The sequence below is a fragment of the Andrographis paniculata genome, unplaced genomic scaffold, assembly GCF_009805555.1.
Source record: "Andrographis paniculata isolate CXL003 unplaced genomic scaffold, ASM980555v1 Contig86END, whole genome shotgun sequence".
NCBI lineage: Eukaryota > Viridiplantae > Streptophyta > Magnoliopsida > Lamiales > Acanthaceae > Andrographis > Andrographis paniculata.
This window is the reverse complement of record NW_026137624.1, coordinates 5,656,317-5,679,219: the sequence shown is the minus strand read 5'-3', so window position 1 is coordinate 5,679,219 and position 22,903 is coordinate 5,656,317. Positions and strand designations below refer to the sequence as shown.

The 22,903-nt window shown below is 33.5% G+C and overlaps 3 protein-coding genes across 7 annotated transcripts; 2 read left to right on the top strand and 1 right to left on the bottom strand.

Annotated features, from left to right (window-relative positions):
- The first annotated feature begins 218 nt into the window (after positions 1 to 218).
- Positions 219 to 13,376, top strand: LOC127242080 (inositol hexakisphosphate and diphosphoinositol-pentakisphosphate kinase VIP2-like). 5 transcript variants are annotated; one of them, XM_051261416.1, is made up of 31 exons: positions 219 to 461; positions 534 to 727; positions 860 to 919; positions 1,426 to 1,472; positions 1,542 to 1,625; positions 2,134 to 2,197; positions 2,504 to 2,657; positions 3,292 to 3,362; positions 3,722 to 3,826; positions 4,374 to 4,466; positions 5,349 to 5,423; positions 5,993 to 6,078; positions 6,353 to 6,559; positions 6,654 to 6,753; positions 6,851 to 6,921; positions 7,153 to 7,234; positions 7,685 to 7,843; positions 8,001 to 8,043; positions 8,639 to 8,721; positions 8,881 to 8,943; positions 9,027 to 9,101; positions 9,614 to 9,739; positions 9,971 to 10,194; positions 10,334 to 10,378; positions 10,477 to 10,543; positions 10,701 to 10,772; positions 10,951 to 11,201; positions 11,301 to 11,358; positions 11,449 to 11,616; positions 12,222 to 12,296; positions 12,892 to 13,376. In XM_051261416.1, exons 2-31 carry the CDS (start codon positions 641 to 643, stop codon positions 13,201 to 13,203), a joined length of 3,207 nt encoding a protein of 1,068 aa, XP_051117373.1. In that variant the 5' UTR covers positions 219 to 461; positions 534 to 640; the 3' UTR covers positions 13,204 to 13,376. The 5 variants fall into 5 exon arrangements, with proteins under 5 accessions (XP_051117373.1, XP_051117370.1, XP_051117374.1 ...); XM_051261413.1 differs by having other exon boundaries at positions 220 to 461; positions 9,953 to 10,194; XM_051261417.1 differs by having other exon boundaries at positions 220 to 461; positions 5,329 to 5,376; positions 9,953 to 10,194.
- Positions 13,377 to 14,822: 1,446 nt separating this feature from the next.
- On the bottom strand, positions 14,823 to 17,846 carry LOC127242245 (mitochondrial outer membrane protein porin of 34 kDa-like). Its single transcript, XM_051261710.1, has 6 exons — positions 17,679 to 17,846; positions 17,503 to 17,570; positions 16,571 to 16,681; positions 16,252 to 16,338; positions 15,964 to 16,172; positions 14,823 to 15,810 (listed from the first exon to the last, which is right to left on the bottom strand). Exons 1-6 carry the CDS (start codon positions 17,725 to 17,727, stop codon positions 15,504 to 15,506), a joined length of 831 nt encoding a protein of 276 aa, XP_051117667.1. The 5' UTR covers positions 17,728 to 17,846; the 3' UTR covers positions 14,823 to 15,503.
- A 2,192-nt stretch (positions 17,847 to 20,038) lies between these two features.
- On the top strand, positions 20,039 to 21,659 carry LOC127242062 (probable pectate lyase P59). Its single transcript, XM_051261392.1, has 4 exons — positions 20,039 to 20,235; positions 20,318 to 20,984; positions 21,090 to 21,329; positions 21,430 to 21,659. Exons 1-4 carry the CDS (start codon positions 20,039 to 20,041, stop codon positions 21,655 to 21,657), a joined length of 1,332 nt encoding a protein of 443 aa, XP_051117349.1. The 3' UTR covers positions 21,658 to 21,659.
- Positions 21,660 to 22,903: the final 1,244 nt, after the last annotated feature.

The window sequence follows — 22,903 nt, the reverse complement described above, 5'->3', positions numbered from 1 at the left end:
AAAAATGCGAATAAAAGTTAGTTAGGAATTTTGCAATTATATCACAAATTTCCCCAAACTTACAATACGTACCACAAATTAGAATTAGATAATGCCACAAATTGGGATTCATATTTCCCAAAAAAATTGAGACAACCCACAGGCCACACACATATATATATATATATATATATAGATACACAGAGAGCTAGAAAAAAAGAAGTCAGTGATGTTTATCTGCGCGTCAAAAGGAAGACTGTGACAGAAACAGACCGTCTCTCTCTCACACACACACATATGTATATACACAGATACATAAGCGTCATTTTCGACGCCATATCCGCCTTTTGCATATCCCATAATCCTCCCTCTTTCCTCGCTACTTTCTGCTATTTTCTCCTCAGCTCGATTGGCATTGGTTGAGCACTTCTGTTTCTCGTGGAATGTCAAAATCTCAACTTTTGATGTGCACGGATCTTCAGGTATCGAACACTGGATGCTGATTTTGGTTTTACATGGATACTGTTGATGTTGATGATTGTGCTTTATTGTAGGTTGAGTTGTGAGCTGTGGAGGAAGAGGAGAGTTTATTGGATTCTGTCTCTGTGTGTGTTTGAAAAACAAAAAAAATAAAAAATAAAAAGAAGAAGAAACTTTAGAGATGGAGGGAGAAATGGGCGAAGGACTGAAGAAGAAAATAACGATAGGGGTGTGTGTTATGGAAAAGAAGGTGAAATGCGGCTCCGAGGTTCTGTTCTTATTGCTTCAATTTTTTCACAGCACAGAGACGTTCACCATTGGGTGGAAAGAATGCTTCTGATAGAGTTCTGATTTGAGTTTCTTCATCTCTGTTTTGTCTCCTTCTTTCTGTTGGTGTCAGGCTTTTTCAGGGCCCATGTTGCAGATTCTGGAGAGATTACAAGCGTTTGGAGAATTTGAGGTGATTTGATTGGCTCCAGACAAAATTGTGTTGTTGCAAGAAAACATTTTGTTTGTGGGTTCGAGGATTTGAGTTTTGGTTTTTGATTTGAAACCGTTGTTTGATAGATATATAAACAGGGGATGATGCTTTGAATGCAAACTGATTTTTAGTATAATATAAAAAATAAAAGTTTAGACGTTTGATATGATTGGCTCAAGACAAAATTGGATTGTTGCGCAATAAAACATTTGGTTTGCGGGTTTGAGAGTTGAGCTTTGGGTTATGGATCTTAAAATTTTATATTGATATAGTTATTAGATGGGATATAAATATGTGTTTACTTATTGTTTTGAATGGAATATTAATTTTTTAAATATAATATGAAAACTAAGAAATATGGGCTTTGATTTGATGTTTTCTAAAAGTGAAAAATTAGGGAATAGTGAAGTTTGGATTGAAAACCACAAACTAACAGAGCCCGTGACGACGTGCTTATCGGTAATTGTTGGTTCTGAATTTTGTAGATAGTGCATTTTGGGGACAAAGTAATCCTTGAGGAGCCTATTGAGAGGTGAAGTTTCTAAGACACTATGTCAAGAGCTTTAGCAATGCTTAATAACCTTAAGATACCATTTTGCAGATGGCCTATATGTGACTGCTTGATTGCTTTCTATTCCACTGGCTATCCTTTGGGGAGAGCTGAAGCATATGCTTCTCTAAGAAAGTAAGTTTGATCTATATATACATATATATTGAATTTCTTGTGTATATATGTATGTATATATTCTCTTCTTTTGCAAGAAAAGGTTTGTAACAATAGAATTAATGTCTGGCTTTGAATAAATCACGACCAATGTTGTAAATATCTTCAATCATCATAATTGGTTCGTGATAGAGGTGGAAAGATTTTGCGTGCTTGAAAATTGGAGAGGACTGTGAACAATGTGAATGAAGCTGCAAAATGAATTCCAGAACTGTTTGGTGGTTGAAGAGTTTAATTTTTCTGAAGTTCTATCTGCAATTTAACAATTGGTTTTTGACGGCTATGTGGCACTATAAATGAGTAAGCTCGACTTCATATGTGATTTTCTTGTTTGTTTGTTTTGTTTCGGGATAAGAAAGAAACCTGGTTGGCATAACTCCAATGCAGCTATTTGGGAGAAATAAGTTTCACTCTTGTGCTTCTGTGGATGAATAATTGTTTATGCTTCTATATCACTTTGTCGGTACAGGCCTTTCCTCGTCAATGAATTGGGACAACAACACCTTCTTCATGATCGAAGGAAAGTGTATGAGGTTTGCATCTTTACTCTATTAGAGAACATCAAAGATTTTGACCTTTCCATTCTGTTTACTCTTATGTGCACACCCACACTGGTTTTCAAAATACTATGTGGATAAACAAACTTAAAAAGGTAGGGGGTTACAAAGAAGTTAGCAGTAAATTCCATTTTGACAAAACTTTGTAAATTATCTTTGATTGATTTTTCTTGACTAAAATTTGGTATTTTCTCAGTTTTCTTGCCATCCTATAACATTGTGTCGTAATTCTTTGAGTGTTGAATCTTGATGCTGGGGTGGTTTATCTGATGAGCTTTTCAGCGTCTTGAAATGTTCGGAATTCCTATACCAAGGTATGCCTTGGTCAACCGAGAATTTCCAAATCAAGAGCTGGATTATTTCATTGAAGGGGAAGATTTTGTTGAGGTTCACGGGAATCGATTCTGGAAGCCTTTTGTGGAGAAGCCTGTTGATGGTATGCTTTTACATGTATATCACAAGTGTAGTTTCTAAATCTTGGATTCCTATTATTATTCGTAATGCTTATTGCTAATGGTGTGAATTGCCACCTGCCATACTCTGGATCTTCCCAAATTTGTTGTTGATTTAACTCCATCATTAATTACCTTCGTTGATAAAAATGGAACATATCTATGTATTAATTTCTTTTCAAATGATTTGCCATCAGTACTTCCAACTATATCAGAAAATGGATGCTTGTATTCAAGAAATATGTTTTTACTTTATTATGCATAAGATGATATAATTTATAGTCTGGCATACTGTGTGCCTCCACCGATTTCATAAAAGAGAGTGATTCTTGTGAATTGAGAACCAAGTAATGCAGGTATAAATAACATGAGGTGTAGAGGGGGTGAGAAATCAATAGGAATTATTTGTACTGCTTGCTACAAATGTGGTAATTTGAAGTACAACTTGATGGAGTGGCTGTAGTTCTAAATTTTTTATGTTATATACTATTTTGTCATTATAACGATATATATATATATATTGTCAAAACAGAATTACCAGTCCTTAAAAATTTGTACATATTGCTTCCATAATTGAATCTGGAAAGTGAATGCCAATTGTTTACTTGTCTTGTTAAGGTGATAACCACAGTATCATGATATATTACCCTAGTTCAGCTGGTGGGGGGATGAAGGAGTTGTTTCGAAAGGTGAGACTATGAAAGATGTTTATGTTGATCTAGTTTTTTTAATTTTATGTATTGTGAAGCTTTCATCTTTGAATCCTCTTTTTTCTTGTCAAACTGGCACCTTTGAAGGATTTCCAGTGGAACAACCTTAATTCTTCTTTGAGATATTAAAAATAAGTGAAAATATTCAAATGCAATTTTGTAAGCGAGAGAAGAAATGTGCTCATTGTTATCCTTTGCAGATTTGGAATTAGAGACATTAATGTGCATGCATGATCAGTTCTCTACCCCTTATTTTGTACTCTAGAGTTTATGGGATGCTTGATCTCGTGTGTGTGTGCATATATATATATATATATATATATTTGCTTCCTTTTCAGGTTGGCAATCGCTCTAGTGAATTTCATCCTGAGGTCAGAAGAGTGCGGCGTGAAGGATCTTACATATATGAGGAGTTTATGCCCACTGGGGGAACAGATGTCAAGGTTTCTTTCTTTCTCCTTCTTTTATATATATATATATATATTCTTGTATCTGGGGTGGGGGGATGGAATATAATTCTAATTTTCTCGCAACTTTGAATGAATACTAGTACTTTGTACATATAGATTGAGTTGTTTGTTTTCCCCTGTGTTGTTATTAAACGTTATAATTGCTTGCCATATAGTGTTAAGTCAATCACAACCATGAATATCATGCTTGTACTTTGGGTAATTTAAAGAATTATTATTTTGTTCTTTGGCTGGATGTGTTATCACAACTTATGTCTGCTTGACATTACATAAAGATTGTTTGATTTGTAGTTTTTCTTTTTTCTAACTTTATACTTCAACACGGGTTACGCTATTATTTCTGATTTGTTGTCTTTGTTAAGCATTCAACTTTCTTGGTCCCCACGTATTTTCTATGGGGGAAAGTAAGTTGTTATCGAACTGTAGGCATTTTGATTGTTACCTCGATAGTTTTTGTTAGAATGAAGGGATATTTGCTGGTGCATAGATAAATAAAAACATTCTCAATTGCGAATTTTAGGTTTATACAGTGGGCCCTGAGTATGCTCATGCAGAGGCAAGAAAATCTCCTGTGGTTGATGGTGTTGTTATGAGAAATCATGATGGCAAAGAAGTAAGTTATTCATACAATTGTGCTGTTAGAATTTTCCAATTATTTAATCCGGCGTTTTCTTACCTTAAGGAATTAAACATGAGAAGTAAATTTTAGTATGTGGCTATATAGTACAGTTTAAGTTTCTGTATCATTGGCTATTGACAAAGGTGCTTTTTGGATATCTACTCCTATAGTTTGTCACCATATTGGTTTATTCTATATATTTCGTGGCAGCCAAAGGGATCACTAAGTAGAAAGATCAATGTATTCTTCTTCTTATTAATTTATTTAATGGCCGAATACGGCAGATTGATCACTGGTTTTTTCGTAATTTTTTTTTTTGGGTTCTGCTCTCTCCCTGTGCATTCTATAAGGAACCCTGCCAGCACTCTTGCTATTTTGATTTTTCGTCATGTTCTTTCTCATGTTGCATGTGTAATAGAGATCAAGTTACACCGAAAGTTAGTTGCTTAGCATTTAGTTTACAATTGGAATTGATGTAAATTTCAATCATAATTCTTAGCAGCACCCTTTGAATGCACCTTGATCTGATGTATATGGTTAATATATACACTTATAAAATATTCTATGCCAGATACAGTTCGGATCATTTGTACTATACTTCAATAACGGGTGAAATTTCAATTTTAGCTCAGGGAATTAAGCTTTTGGCACAGTGTTAGCTATATGTTTTTTAACTAAATAGAATTTTATGGTAGGGATGGGTTGGAGTACTAAGCCAAAAGTAATAGCTCATAATTGACCATCATACATCTAGTTGATGATTAGTGAAATTCTTTCACTGAACTTGTTTTTGTGGCGTGTCCGAATATAAGAGTAGTTTTTCACGAATTAAAGTAAATGACTTTGTTGTCTTTAGATAAATTGCTTTCTTTTCAGGTCAGATATCCTGTTCTACTTACTCCAGGTGAGAAGCAAATTGCAAGAGATGTATGCCTTGCATTTAGGCAAGCTGTAAGTATGATAATTTAATTATATTGTGTTGAAATGTAAATTAAATCATCTCTTTTTGAATTTTAATTATGCTAATCACTGGCAAGCAGGATTACTATGTAAGATCATTATTATTTTCACAATTTGGATAATTGCAGTAAACATTTATGGACAACAGCTTAAATAGTCTGGATGAGATTCATATGGCATCTTGCAGCTAGAGTTACATATTTAAATGCCCATTAAACAGTTCGATAGCATCAACTCTGCTGTTGATGGGTTTTTAGTGGTTGTTGCTATACCACTTAGATGGCTTTGGTTCTGAGTGATGTATTTCTTAACAAATATTTTGTAGATTGTTCAAACTGGGATTTCATATACTATTGTTACCTGTCTTTGGAACAAAATTGGGATAGAATTAATACCTTCTGATTTCTTAATGATAACTGCTCAATTTTTGCAATACATATAGCAATCAAAACTAAGATATTTTCAGTATAATTGAATTCATATATGCATGCTTTTATACAATCTAGCAAGCTTTTGCACAGAGTCTATTATGGTAAGTTTCGTTTGATTTTTTATTTCAGGTTTGTGGATTTGATCTTCTGCGCTGTGAGGGGCGATCCTATGTCTGCGATGTCAATGGATGGAGCTTTGTTAAGAACTCCTATAAGTAACATTTCTTCTTGCTGGTTTTATTTTCCTTGATTGTATGGGTGTCGAACAATTTTGTAGATCTGTAGTGTCCTAGGAAAAGATGAAACATCAATCCATTGGTTGTTTGGGTATGCCTTAAATCCAGTGCATCAGTAAATTCAGAAGCTAAAGAAATGCTTTTTGTTTTTTTTATATGTACACGTATATATATGCCCTTTCTCCTTTATTCTTTTTGAAAATTGTCACTTTTGGTTCTTATTTTACAGTGTATTTTTCTTTATCAAATGCAGATATTATGACGACGCTGCTTGTGTGTTGAGGAAGATGTTCCTTGATGCAAAAGCTCCGCATCTTTCTTCAACAATCCCTCCAACACTACCATGGAAGGTCAGTGAACCAGTTCAACCGTTAGAAGGACTAACTCGTCAAGGCAGTGGGATTATTGGAGCATTTGGGCAAGCTGAAGAGCTGCGCTGTGTGATCGCTGTTATCCGTCAGTAAGACAAGTCACTTCTTTTCTGTCCTCGATTTTATTTTGCAGGTTTTGAGACCCTTTAAAAGCCACGTATATATTTGCATGTTACTTTACAGTGGTGACAGAACTCCAAAGCAGAAAGTCAAATTGAAAGTTACTGAGGAAAAACTTTTGAATTTAATGCTAAAATACAACGGTGGACGCCCCAGAACAGAGGTACTTCTCAATCATATAATAATTCATTTCATGGCGACAATTTCCGCATTTGCTTGTACAAGAAATGTGTTTTGAGTCTGTTTACGTGCACCTGCAGACAAAACTTAAAAGTGCAGTTCAGTTGCAAGATCTTTTGGATGCAACACGAATTTTAGTTCCTAGAACTAGGTGGGGGAAGAATGTTCGAATTCTCGATGCTAATTAATTCACTTGTGTAACAATTAGTCAATTATCATTCTGCCTCAAGATTATATTATTTTAACTATATTTATTAGGGAATCGTTCTTACTACATGCTTTTATTAGGTGGTTATATAGATACAACTTTTTAATCTTTCAATTGAATGTTTCACTTCTATCATTCTATACTGATACTAAATTTATTACTTTTATTACGCAGGCCTGGTCGAGAAAGTGATAGTGAAGCTGAAGACATTGAGCATGCTGAAAAGCTTCGTCAAGTGAAGGCCGTGCTCGAGGAGGTCAAGTTCAAGAATAAGTTTATTTGAATTTTTCAAAGTTTTTTTGATTAAAAAAATAAATTATGCTGACGTTTTCCTTAAATGACGAAGGCGTCAAGTTTCTCATTTTCTTATGGTGCTATGTTAATATAAATTTGAACCATCCTGAGAAGTCTTGCACAAATTGTAACTATTGTGTCACATTCTCATATTCATAATTTCACAAGCTTAATTGTTACTATATATTTATATATGTAATTATCTGATGTTAGCACTACTTAGAGGTATGCTTGAATTACTATAATTATCTATTCCCTATACTTTATTTACTACTGTTGTGTTTTGTGTTTATGAAAACCTAGTGTTTGTTTCTATATCAACCTATAAATGTATTGTCTTCTATTCTTTTAGAGAATTTCTTGTAGATTGTTCTGATGATAATTATTTAATCGCTGAATTTTTTGTGTATAGGGTGGTCACTTTTCCGGCATATACAGAAAAGTCCAACTGAAGCCCTTAAAGTGGGTCAAGGTTCCGAAAATTAACGGTGATGGAGAAGAAGAAAGACCTACTGAAGCTCTTATGGTTCTTAAATATGGCGGAGTTCTCACTCATGCTGGCAGGAAACAGGTGACAAGATATTTGTATCACACAAGCAATCAATTTTGGTCTCAAATATGAAAACAATTTTTGGTTTATTGTTATAAGAGCTAAGCGTCTATCATTTGAATTTACATGACCAATATATACGTAAGCTTTGCACGATGCTCAAAAATCTTTTTGACAGGCTGAAGAACTGGGCAGATATTTTCGAAACAATATGTATCCAGGTTCGCAATTAACCATCTCTCGGTTGTGTAATGTGCACTTTCTGCGAAATTCATTTTATAAGAGTTTGTGGTGCTACATTTCATACTCATCATCTTTGGAGATTTGAAGTAAGTCTCATGATGTGATTTTGGGCGTGTTTGTTTAGTTCTTTTAGTTTTAGTTCTTTTTTTATGTTAGATATGACGTGTTGGTAATATATTAAATGATATTTTGTATTGAATTGTTGATTTTTGTATGTAGGTAAAGTATATATATTGTGTGAGAGTGTGTATATATATATTGTATTTTTTTTTTGCAATATTAATCGGAATCGTGTAGGTTTTTTTTGGAGGGCAGAATGAAAGACCCTTTCTTTAAGCTTTAAGCTTTCACTGTTTTTCTGAAAGTAGAATTTCTGTCACTACTGATTGTATTCTCAATTTTTTTAGATGATCATTTTAAAGCCTTCAATTGTTTTATCAATTTATTTGATTTCATTGTTGAACATGGCAGAATGCTATTAAAGAATATATATATATATATATATACACATATTGGATCGATTACATGCTGTAGACATTTTTTATATTTCATATATTTTTGGTTCTCTCTCAGGTGAGGGCACAGGCCTGCTTCGACTCCACAGTACTTATCGTCATGACTTAAAAATATACAGCTCCGATGAAGGCCGAGTACAGGTTATGCTTCCAACTTCCAAAATTATGTTTGTATCTAAATTATGTCTTAGGCTATTTTGGGTAAACATCGGAGTCGCCGTAGAGCTCTACAATGTGTCATCCTATTTTAACAAGTTGCTTGATGAAAGTCCTCTTCACATATTTGTTGTTGATTGACAGATGTCAGCAGCTGCTTTCGCCAAAGGTCTTCTTGATCTCGAAGGACAATTAACGCCCATTCTGGTTGGTGATTAAATTTCCGTATTGTTGATTTGCCTTTAGACATGTGAAATGTTCCATTTATTTTTCATTTTTCATTCTCTAAGGTTTCACTTGTCAGCAAAGACTCTTCAATGTTGGACGGACTCGACAATGCCAGTATTGAGATAAAAGAGGCTAAGGTAACATAAAAGTTTTAAATATATGATTGTTGAAATGTATGACATTAATAGTACATGACTCTAAATGAAATTTTTCATGTTATTTCTTAACAATCGATATATTTTATTTTACGAATTTCCTCTTTATTGTACTTCTAATCATTTCATTGTCTTATCATATTGTTTTCGATTCATCATTAAAAGAGGAGAAAAAATGTCACTTGCATTATGTGTTTTCTGCAATTTATGAAATGTCGAATGTATTTCTATATTCTAGTTGGGATTTGATCATTTTTATATGACTGTTCTACAATCTTATGCGAGCTAATGATACTGCCTAAAGAATTTTCAGGCTATAGAACACTAGATTTTATTGTCAATATAAATTGTTTTTCCAGCACATGGGAAGTGATTCATAAGTTATGCTTTTCAAAAATAAGAAACTCTCAGAATCAAACAAATGGATTTTTATGGTGTCTCAATATTCAATGTTTTTGTTGTGAACTTCTCTTTTATCCTTCTTGTTTTTCCAGGCCAGGTTAAGTGAGATTATAACTTTGGGAACAAAAGCTGTTCACAACATTGGTTCACCGGAACAACCTTGGATGGTCGATGGAGCTGGGCTTCCACCAAATGCTTCCGAACTTCTACCCAAATTGGTACAAGACTCTGAATTCAACTTATGATTAGCATCATTCTGAAGTGTATAGGCATGATATTGGTTAATATTATTTACATTAGATAGTAATTATTTAGGCATTATGTTGAAATGATGGCGCTAAACTATAATAAATTAAAGTTTCTGCCAAAGTAGAATTTTTAGTGGCAGCAATCTTCTGGTGATCCTATGTGATTATCATGATTCTAATCAGGCTAAGTTAACAAAGAAGGTTACTGAACAAGTGAGAATTCTCGCCAAGGACGAAGACGAGGAGCTTGCAGAGACAAGTGCTTATGATGTGATTCCTCCATATGATCAAGCTAAAGCACTCGGTAAAACAAATATCGACGTGGACCGGATTGCTGCAGGTTTGCCTTGTGGCAGTGAGGGGTTTCTTCTCATGTTTGCTCGGTGGAGAAAACTCGAGAGAGATTTCTATAATGAACGCAAAGGGTAGCTCTACTCTGATCCTTTTCTTTTTGCTATTTCTGCATGAAAATAATGAACTTGATGTGACCTATATCCTCTCATATCAGATTTTGGATAAATTCTTTTACCAAAAGTTTAGCTGACAATATGAAAAAATTTGCAGGCGGTTCGATATAACACAAATTCCTGACGTTTATGACTCTTGCAAGTATGTAATACTAATTTGAAAATCATTTGCCTTTTTGTATGTGATTCATTTTCTTCGTGTTCTTATTTTTTAACTTGTTTCACTTACCATATCTACAGATATGATCTATTGCATAATGCACATCTAAATCTTGAAGGCTTGGATGAGCTCTTCAAAGTTGCACAGGTATGTCGTATCCAATAGTTTTCGAAATCTTTTTTTTTCTACATAATAAAATTGTAGCGTATATATGTCTTGCTCGTTTCGCTGAAAGTGCAAAAGCATTTCCGATTTCAGAGCTTTGGGAAATTGACACACATATTCTATACATATTTTTGTATAGTTGCTTGCAGATGGTGTTATTCCAAATGAGTACGGTATCAATCCGAAGCAAAAACTTAAGATCGGATCAAAGGTAAAGCTACTCTTCTTTGATAATCCAAGATACATATACTTTTGTTCTATGTCGAATTTCGACACAATAAAGGCTCGATTGCAAATTCTCTATATGCCTAAAAGAAGTGTGCAATGTGTTCCGGCGAAAAAAATTGAGTGTACATTCACATCTAAACCTTGACTTGCAAAAACTTCAGATTGCTCGTCGATTACTGGGAAAAATATTGATTGATCTGAGAAATACAAGCGATGAAGCGATCAGTGTCGCGGAATTGAAGAGTAATCAAGAGAGTAATTCAGCATCCAGCACTGTTAAAGATGATACAGATTACCAGTCAAAGCCTCACAGTAAGATTGAAGGCTCTAGAAGAACTAGCTTCACAAGTGATGTTTCGATGGATCAAGATGACGATGAAGACAAAGAAACAAAATATCGCCTCGATCCAAAGTAAGTAGTGTCATTTTATTATTACTTGCTGTTCTTCGGTCGATTAGCTTTTCAAACAGATGACTTATACTCCTTTTTTTTTTCGGCTTCTTCCATCAGGTATGCGAATGTGAAGACGCCTGATCGCCATGTTCGAACTCGGCTATATTTTACATCAGTGAGTGAACATTGTGACATCTTATTTTATTTTTGCTTTCTTATTTAATTTTTTTTTTCAATAAACTTACATTCTCACGACGAACGGCAGGAATCTCATATTCATTCGTTGATGAATGTTCTCCGCTATTGCAACATAGATGAATCTCTTCAAGGAGAGCCGAGCCTCGTTTCTGACAATGGTCTTGAACGATTGTACAACACGAGGGAGCTCGATTACATGAGCTACATTGTATTGAGGATGTTTGAGAATACAGAGGTCAGTGCTCTAATCTTAATTTTTTTCTATCTCTCTTCTAAAGTTAAAGATTTACGGATCCATATTGCGTTTGAATTCTAATCATCGCTGCATTTCATTTGGCGCGCATTGATCCGCAATTGTGCTTGTGTCAAAATTTCGCCAAACTATGATTAGCATGCTTTCCAATTTTTCGTGATTTTGAGGATATGGAAGCTTTAGCTGCATGATTCGGCATTCATACATGTTTTGCGAACTTGTAAAGGCAATAACAACATTTACTCGTCGGAATTAACTAAGGTAGATACATGATGAATTCACTGAACTATATTGTTTGTTTAGTTTTTATAATTTTAGATATTTTTGTAGTGAGATATCAAGAAGTGTGAAAATATTATAGAAGATAATATTTGATGTTTTTATTGAATTGTTTGGTGTATATATTGTATATTATATATTGTGTGTTTGAAATAATATTTTGGGGACATAGGAACACATTCTAAGAGTTATAGTTTTGTATAGAGCTAATAATAAGTTGAATAGAGCTTTTATACTTCTCTCTTCTTATCGTTTCTGCGGCGCCTTGCATCGATCATTATATTATCGAAAACTAAAACCAACTGCAGGTGGCTTTAGAAGATCCGAAGAGATTTCGCATAGAGATGACTTTTAGTCGAGGTGCCGATTTATCCCCTTTGGAGGTAACTATGGCTTTATTCTTTTAGTTTCAGGTTTTTCTTTTTATGCAACTATCGATATTATATTTTTGCTTACAAAATATCACATTTAAACTACCATTGAAATATAAAACTATAATAATAAAACCAAATTTTGTAAGTCAAATAACATCAAGGTCTTGCTTTCAGAAGTTTTTCTTTGGTCGTGTTTACTTATATTTACAGACATTTGTTGAATTTAAAAATTATTCCGGATGTCCTTAGATATATTTTGGAAGTATTTTTTTTAAGTATAAAGATATTTAGATATAGTAAATTATGAATAATAAATAGGCATTCGCTTCGATATAGAAATAGATACTAGATATAATGTTATGTACTCAAAATAAGTTCTTGCTGTAATATTTTAAATGAAAATTAGATGTATTCCTTTAAAAAGCTATAAAGTCGATTAGCCGTGATGTTTTTTCATCCAAAATTATCAATTTTTTCCCTTCAAACCTACAAATTGCATAGTACGGAACAAAATATTGAAAAACTCGAGCTTTAAAAAAAAAAAAAACTTCTATTACTTACTTTCGAAAAGCAGCTAATACTTGAACTCGCATATGTGTCGCAGAGCACCGACAGCTGGTTACATCAGGAGCACACGCTCCCAATAATGGGGCCGGAAAGGCTGCAAGAAGTTGGATCATGTCTGACGATGGAGACGATGGAGAAGATGATGCGCCCATTCGCCATGCCGCCGGAGGATTTCCCTCCACCATCGATCCCTCAAGGATTCTCCGGCTACTTCTCTAAGAGCGCCGCCGTCTTGGAACGCCTCGTCAATCTCTGGCCCTTCAATAAACACACCGCTGTTGCTGTTGCCGCTGCCGCTGCCACTGCCGCCGGCGGCGGCAGCAGCTCCACCTCTAACGGGAAGCATTGATCCCTCAAAATCTCATGTCCTTCCTCAATAGCTGTCTTTATCTATATATATATATATTTACACAGGTGGGTTTATTACACATAACTGCACACCATTTGTTTTGCTGTCTTGAAAGGTACTTTCTTGGAATAGTTTAAAATCAATTTTGAAGACTCAAAGAACTCTTTTTAACATTTTCGATTCTCTGCTAAGGTTTGGTTTACCCAAATATAAGCTAGATTAAGTTTGTTTTGTTAGTTAGAAATTTACATTGGAGCATGATTTGGGGATCAGGTTTTTACTAAAATATATCGTGACATACATATTTTTTTATCTTATAATAGTATATCATTAAATATTCAAAAAAAAAAAAACTATTATTTTTTTAAAAAAATAAAATTTTAAAAAATCTGTGTAAATGAAGCAACATGTGTAAGAAATCAACTAATCAAACGCGTGTTTAGGGATATATATTTTTTTAAAAAAATAAATTGCATACTAGTATATTTTATAGATTAAATACAGTAATATTTTTCTCTAAATAAACCGGAAAAAAAAAATTGCACATTTTTTTTTAACATAAACAATATCATGTTATTTATATTATAGAATTATGTAGTAAATTAAAAATTAATAATATTTTATTAATTAATAAAAATATTTAACATTTTTTCATATTTTTTCCTTTCGATTTCATAGATACAATAATGTATATGTAATTCTTTTGGAAAATTTTCTTCAATTTTCACTGTTCATCGATTTTTTTTTTCTTAAAAATATTAAATCACAAAATTTATTTTTTATTTTTTATATTATAGTCTCTCCGTCTCACATATCATGTTCACGCTTGCGTCGTCCCACATAGCATGTCACTTGAAAAATAATTATACTTTAATTTTATTTTAAATTTTTTAATTTTATTTTTTTAAAATTTTAATTAAACTAATTAGTTATCTTAATCTTAATTTATAATTATTTATATTATCGGATAATTATTTTTACTAATACATTCTTAATTATTACTAGTTACACCCTTCCTATAACGGTATGTGGGACAGAGGAAGTACTAAAAATTATATTCAAAATTTCACACAGTTATTACAATTCGAAACTTTTACTCCCTCAGTCTTAGATAATATAAGCCTATTACCGTAGATCGAAAAATTTAGGTAAAATATAATTAATAAATAATTAAAAAATATATTAAAAAAATAATTATTATATATAAAAAATAATTATAGATTAAATAATTAAATAATTTAATTAAAATTTAAAAAAATAAATTTAAATTTTAAAATATAATTAAAATGTATAATCAATTGATAAATTACGCATGACAAACGAAGATAAAACATAAAGACAAATTATATAAAACAAAGAAAATACTATTTAAATTCCAACTTAAAACTCAAACTCCCATACAAACACATCATAAGAAAAAATTAATACAAACACATCCTAACTAAAAATAAAAAATATTTTGATATTAATGTATAATAATAAAAAAATACTTTGAGTCTGTCATAAAACACTAATGTGTACCCTGCATTTATATTTTACACTGACATACACGCTTTAACTACTTCTATATTGTGTTGATAAAATTCAATACAATAACTGCCTCACGCACAGACAATAAATAAAGAATAAAACATTTCAAGTTACATACCAAACATGATCCGAATACAATACAATACAATACATAAACCGACAATACATAATAATAATCCATATATCACATAACACAATTAATCTCGAAACAAGATGTATGCCGAACACTCGAACACACGTTTAAGAGGCATAACTAACACATGATAATAATTATCATAACGCAATTAATCTCGGACACAAAATGTTTACCCAGCACATATGTAAGGCGGCACATCACATTTGCATTAATTCAAGTCATATACCGTCAATTTATACTTCACTAGTCGACTAGCCATTCCCGATACCATCAAATATATAGTTCATGGAGAGGATGTCGCCATCTCCAAAATTAACGATCATACAAATAAAACTTCATGAAATGGCAAATTATTCCGATGGGGACATTATCTCCATGACATTCATTGCAAGGCAAAGGCACAACAAATTCAAGAAAGAGAAAAAGAATAGCGAGAAACGCCCTGAACTGACCGGGAAAATTCAGGCTTGAGATTCGAGATCCGCAAAAGGATGATAATACTAAGTTCAACAAAAGGTTAATTCAATTAAAGGTAACGAAAAAAGGAAATCAAATTTGGCGCAGCAATCTAGATTATTATTACCGACAAGCACAGACAGAATCCCATATGACGACGAGGATGGCACCCGACCATTCATGGCTTGAGAGCCAATGCCAAACCGAATTTGGCACTCTTGTCGATAGATTTGGTGTCCACTTCAGTCGAGACAGTGATAAGCGACTTAGGGCGCCATTCATGCTGGATCAGAGCATTCGCCTTTCCCCAATTGTTCAATCGAGCTTTCACAGTAGTCATTGGGTCCAAAGAATACTGTGTGCCGAATGTGATAGTATTCTCATTAGTCGAGAAGCTATGGGTAACCTCTGCACCAACAGCAGTGTTGGTCAACGGGCTCACTATGTGGTAGTACGACCCGTTCAATGTATCACCCTTGTCGTTCCTAAAATCAAGAGAATGATCATCGTTATTGTAAGCCCCATTTGAATCTTCCGGACAAATTCAAGTCAATGATGTGTGCACCAAGACAAGAAACTCGATAAAATCAGATATAACAAATAAAAACACCTAGTAATAGAAATATAGAATCACTTACACTGTCAGGGAAGCTATGAGATCCGAATTTGTGAAGCTTGCGCCGAAGTTGCATTTGGTTAATGCTCCTTCCTTGGTGTCAAACGACAGGTCACTTCCTAGTGCAAACTTATTATTTCCCAAAACACCGGAGAAGTTCACGATCGGGTTAGCAGTCAACCCAACGCTTGAGCTTATCCCGGCATACTCGTGCAAGTATTGAAGTTCCAACTACAATGGTCGACGACAAATCAATAATAAGGTAAGCCAGTAAAGTGTGGCAGACCAGCAAACTCAAAATGTAGCTTACCTTCCCAGACCTTTGGTCGGGAATTCTAAAGCTTAATATTGTCTTCAATCCAGGAGCGGGTTCATCAATTGTTATGGTGGTGAAGAGCTGTCATTGGATCGAGAAACTAGTTAGATCTTTCTATGTGGGCAGTAGGCGCAAATTTATTACGATATTCATCCATTTGCGGAAGAGTTTTATTGCTCATTAATATATATATTTATATATATATGTACCCGTAAGGATGAATACTGAGAATCTTTTCTAACAGAAGAATAAATAAGATTATAGAGCAACATATTCAAAGAAATCCCCAAAAAATTAAAACGGAGACACTTACATTTGAGCTTGTGTCCACTTTAATATCGGTGGTGATGTTTTTTTGCTTCAGTTGAGTGTTCACATCAGCAACGAATAGTTCGCCCTTCTTAATTCCAGTTGAAGTGAGGGTCTGCAATGAAGGCAAAAAGGTAAAAGAAATCAATATACATACAAAAATGGAACACAGAATTCCAAACTAACAAACTGCAGTGTCCCAGCAGCATCTTGTTCCCTCAGCAAAACCTCACCCCTCAAAAGACAACCGAGAAGAATGAAGAAGTTGAAATTACGGCAATCTCACATACATTAATAAATGTTTTTGTATTGATCAACCTCTATCCATACAGTTTTAATATATAAAGCACTATTACAAGAAATGTGAAGTTAGATACAGAGTGATCATAAGCACATATAGTAATTAACTTTTCAAAACAATTGTTGTACAATTTCTTTACTTCAAAGTTCGAAATCCAATTTCACCCAAGAGTATGATGTCATAATCACGCCCACTCATAAGCACAACTTATATTAAACTTTTATTCTAACTTTTTCACGTCCTATAAGATGAAGAGCTCTCTCAATAAATGATCCAAATTCCAAGTACCAAATAAACAGCTTATCCAAAATCATCAAGATATAAACACATATTCTTCAATTAACAAACGATGCAAAATCAGTGTTCGTATTTACCGACTGTTATTCGCTAATTCGTATAAGAGTAACCACCGATCACAAGCTAGAAGACAGAACAGTATATATTTTAAAAACAAAAAATGCGTACAATATCAACAAACACCAAAACAAACCTAGAAATGAAAAAATCACAGAAAAAAATAAATAAATAATCACTAAAAATTCAGAGAACTGACGAGCAAAAAAAACCTCCAATTAAAATAACAAAAAGACAAAAAAAAAAAACACAATCAGATCCACAAGCAAATAACCACTTACAACTCCAGTGGGAGAATAGGTAGTCAATGTGAACTTCTGGTCGCTGTTGAAATCCTTATACAGCAGATCTGAATCCACCAGAAAATACATCACAAACCAAAAGTAAATTTAACCTAAACCGCGAACAAAAACGCAATATCCGCCATTAACACTAGAAATGCGAACCATTAGCATACCTCGAGCTCTCTTTCCAATATCGGTGTAGAGACCTGGACCTTTGCCCATGATATCTTCGCCAACAATCTACAAAACTCCAAATCGCAGAGGAAGATCGCGAAGACAGGAAAGTCGCCGCAACGATAAGAAATGAATCGCAGCCAAGGGCAGGATCCGCGGTGGCTCTTGATATTTATAGCGGAAATCGGAGCCGTTGATGGGAGGCCGTTATCTCAGGACCGTCCATTTCTTTATTGAGATGTGGAATAGAGTTCAACGTGAGGGATTTATGATACACGTGGCGACTGTATGCTCAACGAAAATGAGGTGTAATGTTTATTATTTCAATCCGACCGAATCTGCTGGTATTTTAATTTTATTTTTTTTTAAATTATTAGTTTGTGTAATTTTTAAGATTTATATTACAAAGTATTTAAAAATATTTAATCAAATACTTATTTTAAATTTTACTTTCTTTCATCCCCTTCAAATATTAATTTTTATTTGGCACACTACCGCATACTCTATCAGTGTTATATAATTTGCTCATATTTTTTATTTTTTATTTGTTACGTATAATTTATCTTTTTTTTAAAAAATATAATTATATTTTAAATTTTATATTTTATATTTTTTAAAATTTTAATTAAATTATTTAGTTATTTTAATCTTAATTTATAATTATTTTTACTATACAATAATTAGTTTTACTAATACATATTTTAATTACTTACTAATTATACTTGGTATCTACAATAATATACCCATATTATATGGAGCAGAAGGAGTATTTTTTTTTTATTAAAGTAAAAATAATAACTACTAATATTAATTTTTTTTTACATGAGTTATAACTATATCTGTATACAAATAATTAGTTTATACATAAAATATAAATAAAAAATATTAAATGATTTTATATATTTATATTAATGAATCAAATATGATTATTTTTTAATTTACTATAAAAATTTAAAAAAATACTTCGAACCGAGATAGAGTATATCATTGTATTTTCTAAAAGTCAATGGTGTTTTTTTTGTCTTCTAAAGGATTTTTTTTTTTACACCAAGTATAAGAATTTGTTTAAATAATATACAATAATAAATCTTTATTGTTTGAATTTGAATTTTAATCAAATAATTCATTTATACATAGAATATAAGCGACAAAAATATCAAATTATTTTACATATTTATATATTAATCAATCAAATCTTATTACTTTTACTGTAATAAGAAAAAAAAAATCCAATTATCAATGTAACTAATCTCATATCTAGAGCTATAAAATAAAATAAAAAAAAAATTGTTTACAAATTTGACTTAATTCGATTCGTTTGAATTTTTTAAAAACTCGTTCATTAAATTAAGCGAATTGAATACGGACATAAATTTTAGTTTATTATGTTCATTAATAAAATTGAACATATTTACGAACGTTCAACCGTATTTATTAAAAATTTAAATTAACACTTTTATATTTAATTCTTTTTAAAATTTAATTTTATTAACAAAAATTATAATTATTATTAATTTAAACTTTAATTAAATAAAATAAAATAAAAGATTCTCCTAATTAGCCAAGCCAAGTAAACACAAAAAAATAAATAAAATAAAATTGCTAAACAAATCGAACTCAAACAAAAATATTAGCCAATATTTCTTGACGAACAGCCGAACTCAAAGATAATAGTCTCAGTTCAACTTGTTTACGGCTCTATTCATATCAAATTTTATATTAAAAAAAAATAAACAAATATAAATTTTGAATGAGACTGGTTCCAAATTGAAACAATATTAGGCCCATATTTGGCCCAGATATATAGCTCGATCCTGGCCCAAATTTATACCATGCTCAGATTTTGGGCCCATAAATAAAATGGGTTGGATTAGTCCAAACCTGAATCAAACGGCCCACTAGAAAACTCGAAGCTATATATACATATATATATACTTATAATTAATACCATTTGTGAGCGTAACGTGATTTTCTCCCAAATAAATAAATTGAAATAAACAGCCTCCCTGTCCAAAAACATTTATAGAATTAAATCTAAAAACAGCAGAGGGTGGGAGGAATATTAGGAGACCAATGGCTGTGGCTACCCTCTAAATATATATAATTTAATTATATATAAATATACAACCTGCCGTGTCCTAGCAACACCTACCAATTTTTTTCATGTACCACCCAACGTATAATCCCCACAGAATAAATCAAACCCTAGTTAGGGAGGGTGGGTTAACTTATTTAATTATTTATTAGGTTCAAACCTTAATTAGTTTAATTAACTAATTAATTAATTATATAGGAATACCTAAAAATATAAAAATTATATATAATAGGTATATATAAAAAGTCATCCATGAATATCACTATGGAAGAAGACACTAAATTGATCCTGACGATCTTCTTCATTTCCGTCGCCGTTTTAATCCCGACTATTCGGGCTAACATCGCCGAATACGACGACGTTTTGCGATATCGAGCTGAACTTTCGATTAACCGAACGCTCGAGTCGTACGAGCCCGATCCCGAGGAAGTCATCGGCCATCTCAACCATAACGTTCATAAGTATTTATTTATTTTTTTAAAAAGTTTACTGAACACGTGATACTTTACTATTATATAATAATTGTGTATTAATTTGACGTAGAATGCTCAAGGAACAAGGGTACGACTATAACGGGACGCGGCGGGAGTTGTCCAAGGGGTACACGGGTCCGTGCCGAGCGACGAACCCGATCGACTCGTGTTGGAGATGCGACCCGAATTGGGCTCGGGACCGATCGAAGCTAGCCGATTGTGTTTTGGGGTTCGGCCGGAAAACGACGGGCGGGAAAGGCGGGCCGATTTACGTGGTGACCGACCCGAGCGACGAGGATGTGCTTAACCCTAAGCCGGGAACCCTCCGGCATGCCGTGATTCAGGATGGGCCGTTGTGGATAATTTTCGATCGGAACATGCTGATCACGCTAAAACAGGAGCTTTTGGTCACCGGAGATAAAACGATCGACGGCCGCGGTGCGGCCGTCCACATCGCTTACGGCGCCGGAATTACGATCCAGTACGTGAAGAATGTGATCATCCATGGGCTGAAGATTCACGACATTGTTTCGACACCCGGCGGCCTGATCCGCGACTCGATGGAACACGCCGGAATGCGGACGCAGAGCGACGGCGACGGGATCACACTGTTCGGAGCTCAGGACGTGTGGCTCGACCATTTGTCGATGACGAAATGCGCCGACGGGATTATCGACGTCGTTCAGGCCTCCACCTGCGTGACGATCTCCAATGGCCATTTCACCGATCACGATCACGTAATTAATTGAACAACAAGCAACAACTCTGCTTTTTTAAATTAGGTCAAATTGAAAAAGTGTACCTTAAATTGAATTTTCCGGCGGCCGTCCGGCGGTTTGCAGACGATGCTGTTCGGAGCGACGGACGACTACGTGATGGACGAGAAGATGCAGGTGACGGTGGCGTTCAACCATTTTGGTAAGAGGTTAGTGCAGAGGATGCCGAGAGTACGGTACGGCTACATCCACATCGTCAACAACGATTACACGCACTGGAAGATGTACGCCATTGGAGGCAGCCAGCATCCGACGATTATCAGCCAGGGGAACAGATACATCGCGGATCTCCCCTTCGCCAAGCAGGCAAAAAAAAAAAATACATATCAATTAAACCAAATTTCCCCCAAATCAATTAACAAGTCCATTTCTCAAAACCCTAGAAATTAACCTAACCTCGCTGCAGGTGACGAAGAGGGAAATTGCGCCGGAATCGGAGTGGAGGAATTGGGTGTGGGTGTCGCAGGGCGATTTGTTCCTTCGCGGAGCGTATTTCGTGACGTCGGGGCCGCAGGATTGGTACACGAAGCATCCTGACAGATACGACCACGTGAATCCGGGGCCGGCGGACCTCGTCGGAGATATAACTATGTTCGCCGGCGCACTTGGGTGCAGAGTAGATGCTCCCTGCTGATAAATCACCAAACCCTAGAAGGAATTGGAAGTAGCTGAGGAAGGAGATGGATGTTGGAGGAAGAAGGGCATGAACGTATGTGTCTGTATATATATATAAGATCATCTATTTAAGGCCCTTTTTCTTTTTCTTTTTTTGTGTGTTTAGGTTTTTAATTTTGTGTTATTAATCGTTTTTCTTACAAGTTTACATGTAGCCGAAGAAATTAAATCATTTTTGTTGATTGTATATTTATGTAGAATTTGTTCGTGTATACAATCGTTGGTGTAGTTTATAAATGTGTATTATTTATTTATTTTTTATCATAGAATATTTTCTTCCCACAATCAAATTTATTTTTTATATATATTTTTTTGTTTAATTACTACCGTTCAATATTTATTTATCATAAGTATTATTATTTTTATTTTCTGAATTACTAATTAAATTTTTAAAAATATTTTAATTTTTTAATAAAATATTTATTTTTGTGTTATTTTATATTACAATTATCAATTTTGATAGCATTTAAATTTCTTTTTATCAATTAATCTAATTCGAACTAAAAATTATCAATTTTAGTTTCATGACAACCTATAAGCTTGAAGACAACCGTATTTGATGACTCGGATATAAGTAAACATGGTTGTATTCATACCCTTATTCATGATCATATTCTGAACACGACTGTATTCTTACCCGTACATGAGTTCATGTTTCATATTCTTGCTTATAGTAACGACCTTCTTCTTAATATGGCCATGTTTATGACTCTATTTTGTATATAGTCATATTTACTATCATGTTTACTTCTTTATCAAACTTATTTGATATGTAGTATTCATTCATTTTCATATATATTTATTCGCTTGCTTTGTTTACGGAATTTTATAAGTATTAATATTCCCCCCGTCTCATTTAAAGGTTGTCATTTTCCATTTTCGTCCGTCCCAAAACAAGATTATCATTTCCTAATTTACTAATTGTACTACCTACCTAACATAATAAATACCCTTCCAACTTACACTATATTACACAAATGTCATTACTTTTATATTATACAATACTAATAGGGGTATTTTCTTCATTTGCACTACAATCCATTATAATACTAATATTAAAAAATCTATGTGCAAAAAACAAACACCACCCTTGTTCTGGGACAGAGGGAGTATTATATTGGATGTATTAGAAATAAAGGTAAAAATAAAAAATAAACTAACCATATTAGTGTTGTATAATATAGTGTAAATTGAAAGTGTATTCG

Coding starts and splice junctions, on each gene's coding strand:
- LOC127242080 (XM_051261413.1), top strand. CDS start 641: ATGGAGGGAGAAATGGGCGAAGGACTGAAGAAGAAAATAACGATAGGG. Junction 8,044..8,638: donor TCGAAACAATATGTATCCAG/GTTCGCAATTAA, acceptor GTTCTCTCTCAG/GTGAGGGCACAGGCCTGCTT. Junction 8,944..9,026: donor GACAATTAACGCCCATTCTG/GTTGGTGATTAA, acceptor TCATTCTCTAAG/GTTTCACTTGTCAGCAAAGA.
- LOC127242062 (XM_051261392.1), top strand. CDS start 20,039: ATGGAAGAAGACACTAAATTGATCCTGACGATCTTCTTCATTTCCGTC. Junction 20,236..20,317: donor CTCAACCATAACGTTCATAA/GTATTTATTTAT, acceptor AATTTGACGTAG/AATGCTCAAGGAACAAGGGT. Junction 20,985..21,089: donor ATTTCACCGATCACGATCAC/GTAATTAATTGA, acceptor GGCGGTTTGCAG/ACGATGCTGTTCGGAGCGAC.
- LOC127242245 (XM_051261710.1), bottom strand. CDS start 17,727: ATGGGCAAAGGTCCAGGTCTCTACACCGATATTGGAAAGAGAGCTCGA. Junction 16,682..17,502: donor CCTATTCTCCCACTGGAGTT/GTAAGTGGTTAT, acceptor CCTTCATTGCAG/ACCCTCACTTCAACTGGAAT. Junction 15,811..15,963: donor CTCATAGCTTCCCTGACAGT/GTAAGTGATTCT, acceptor TCTTGATTTTAG/GAACGACAAGGGTGATACAT.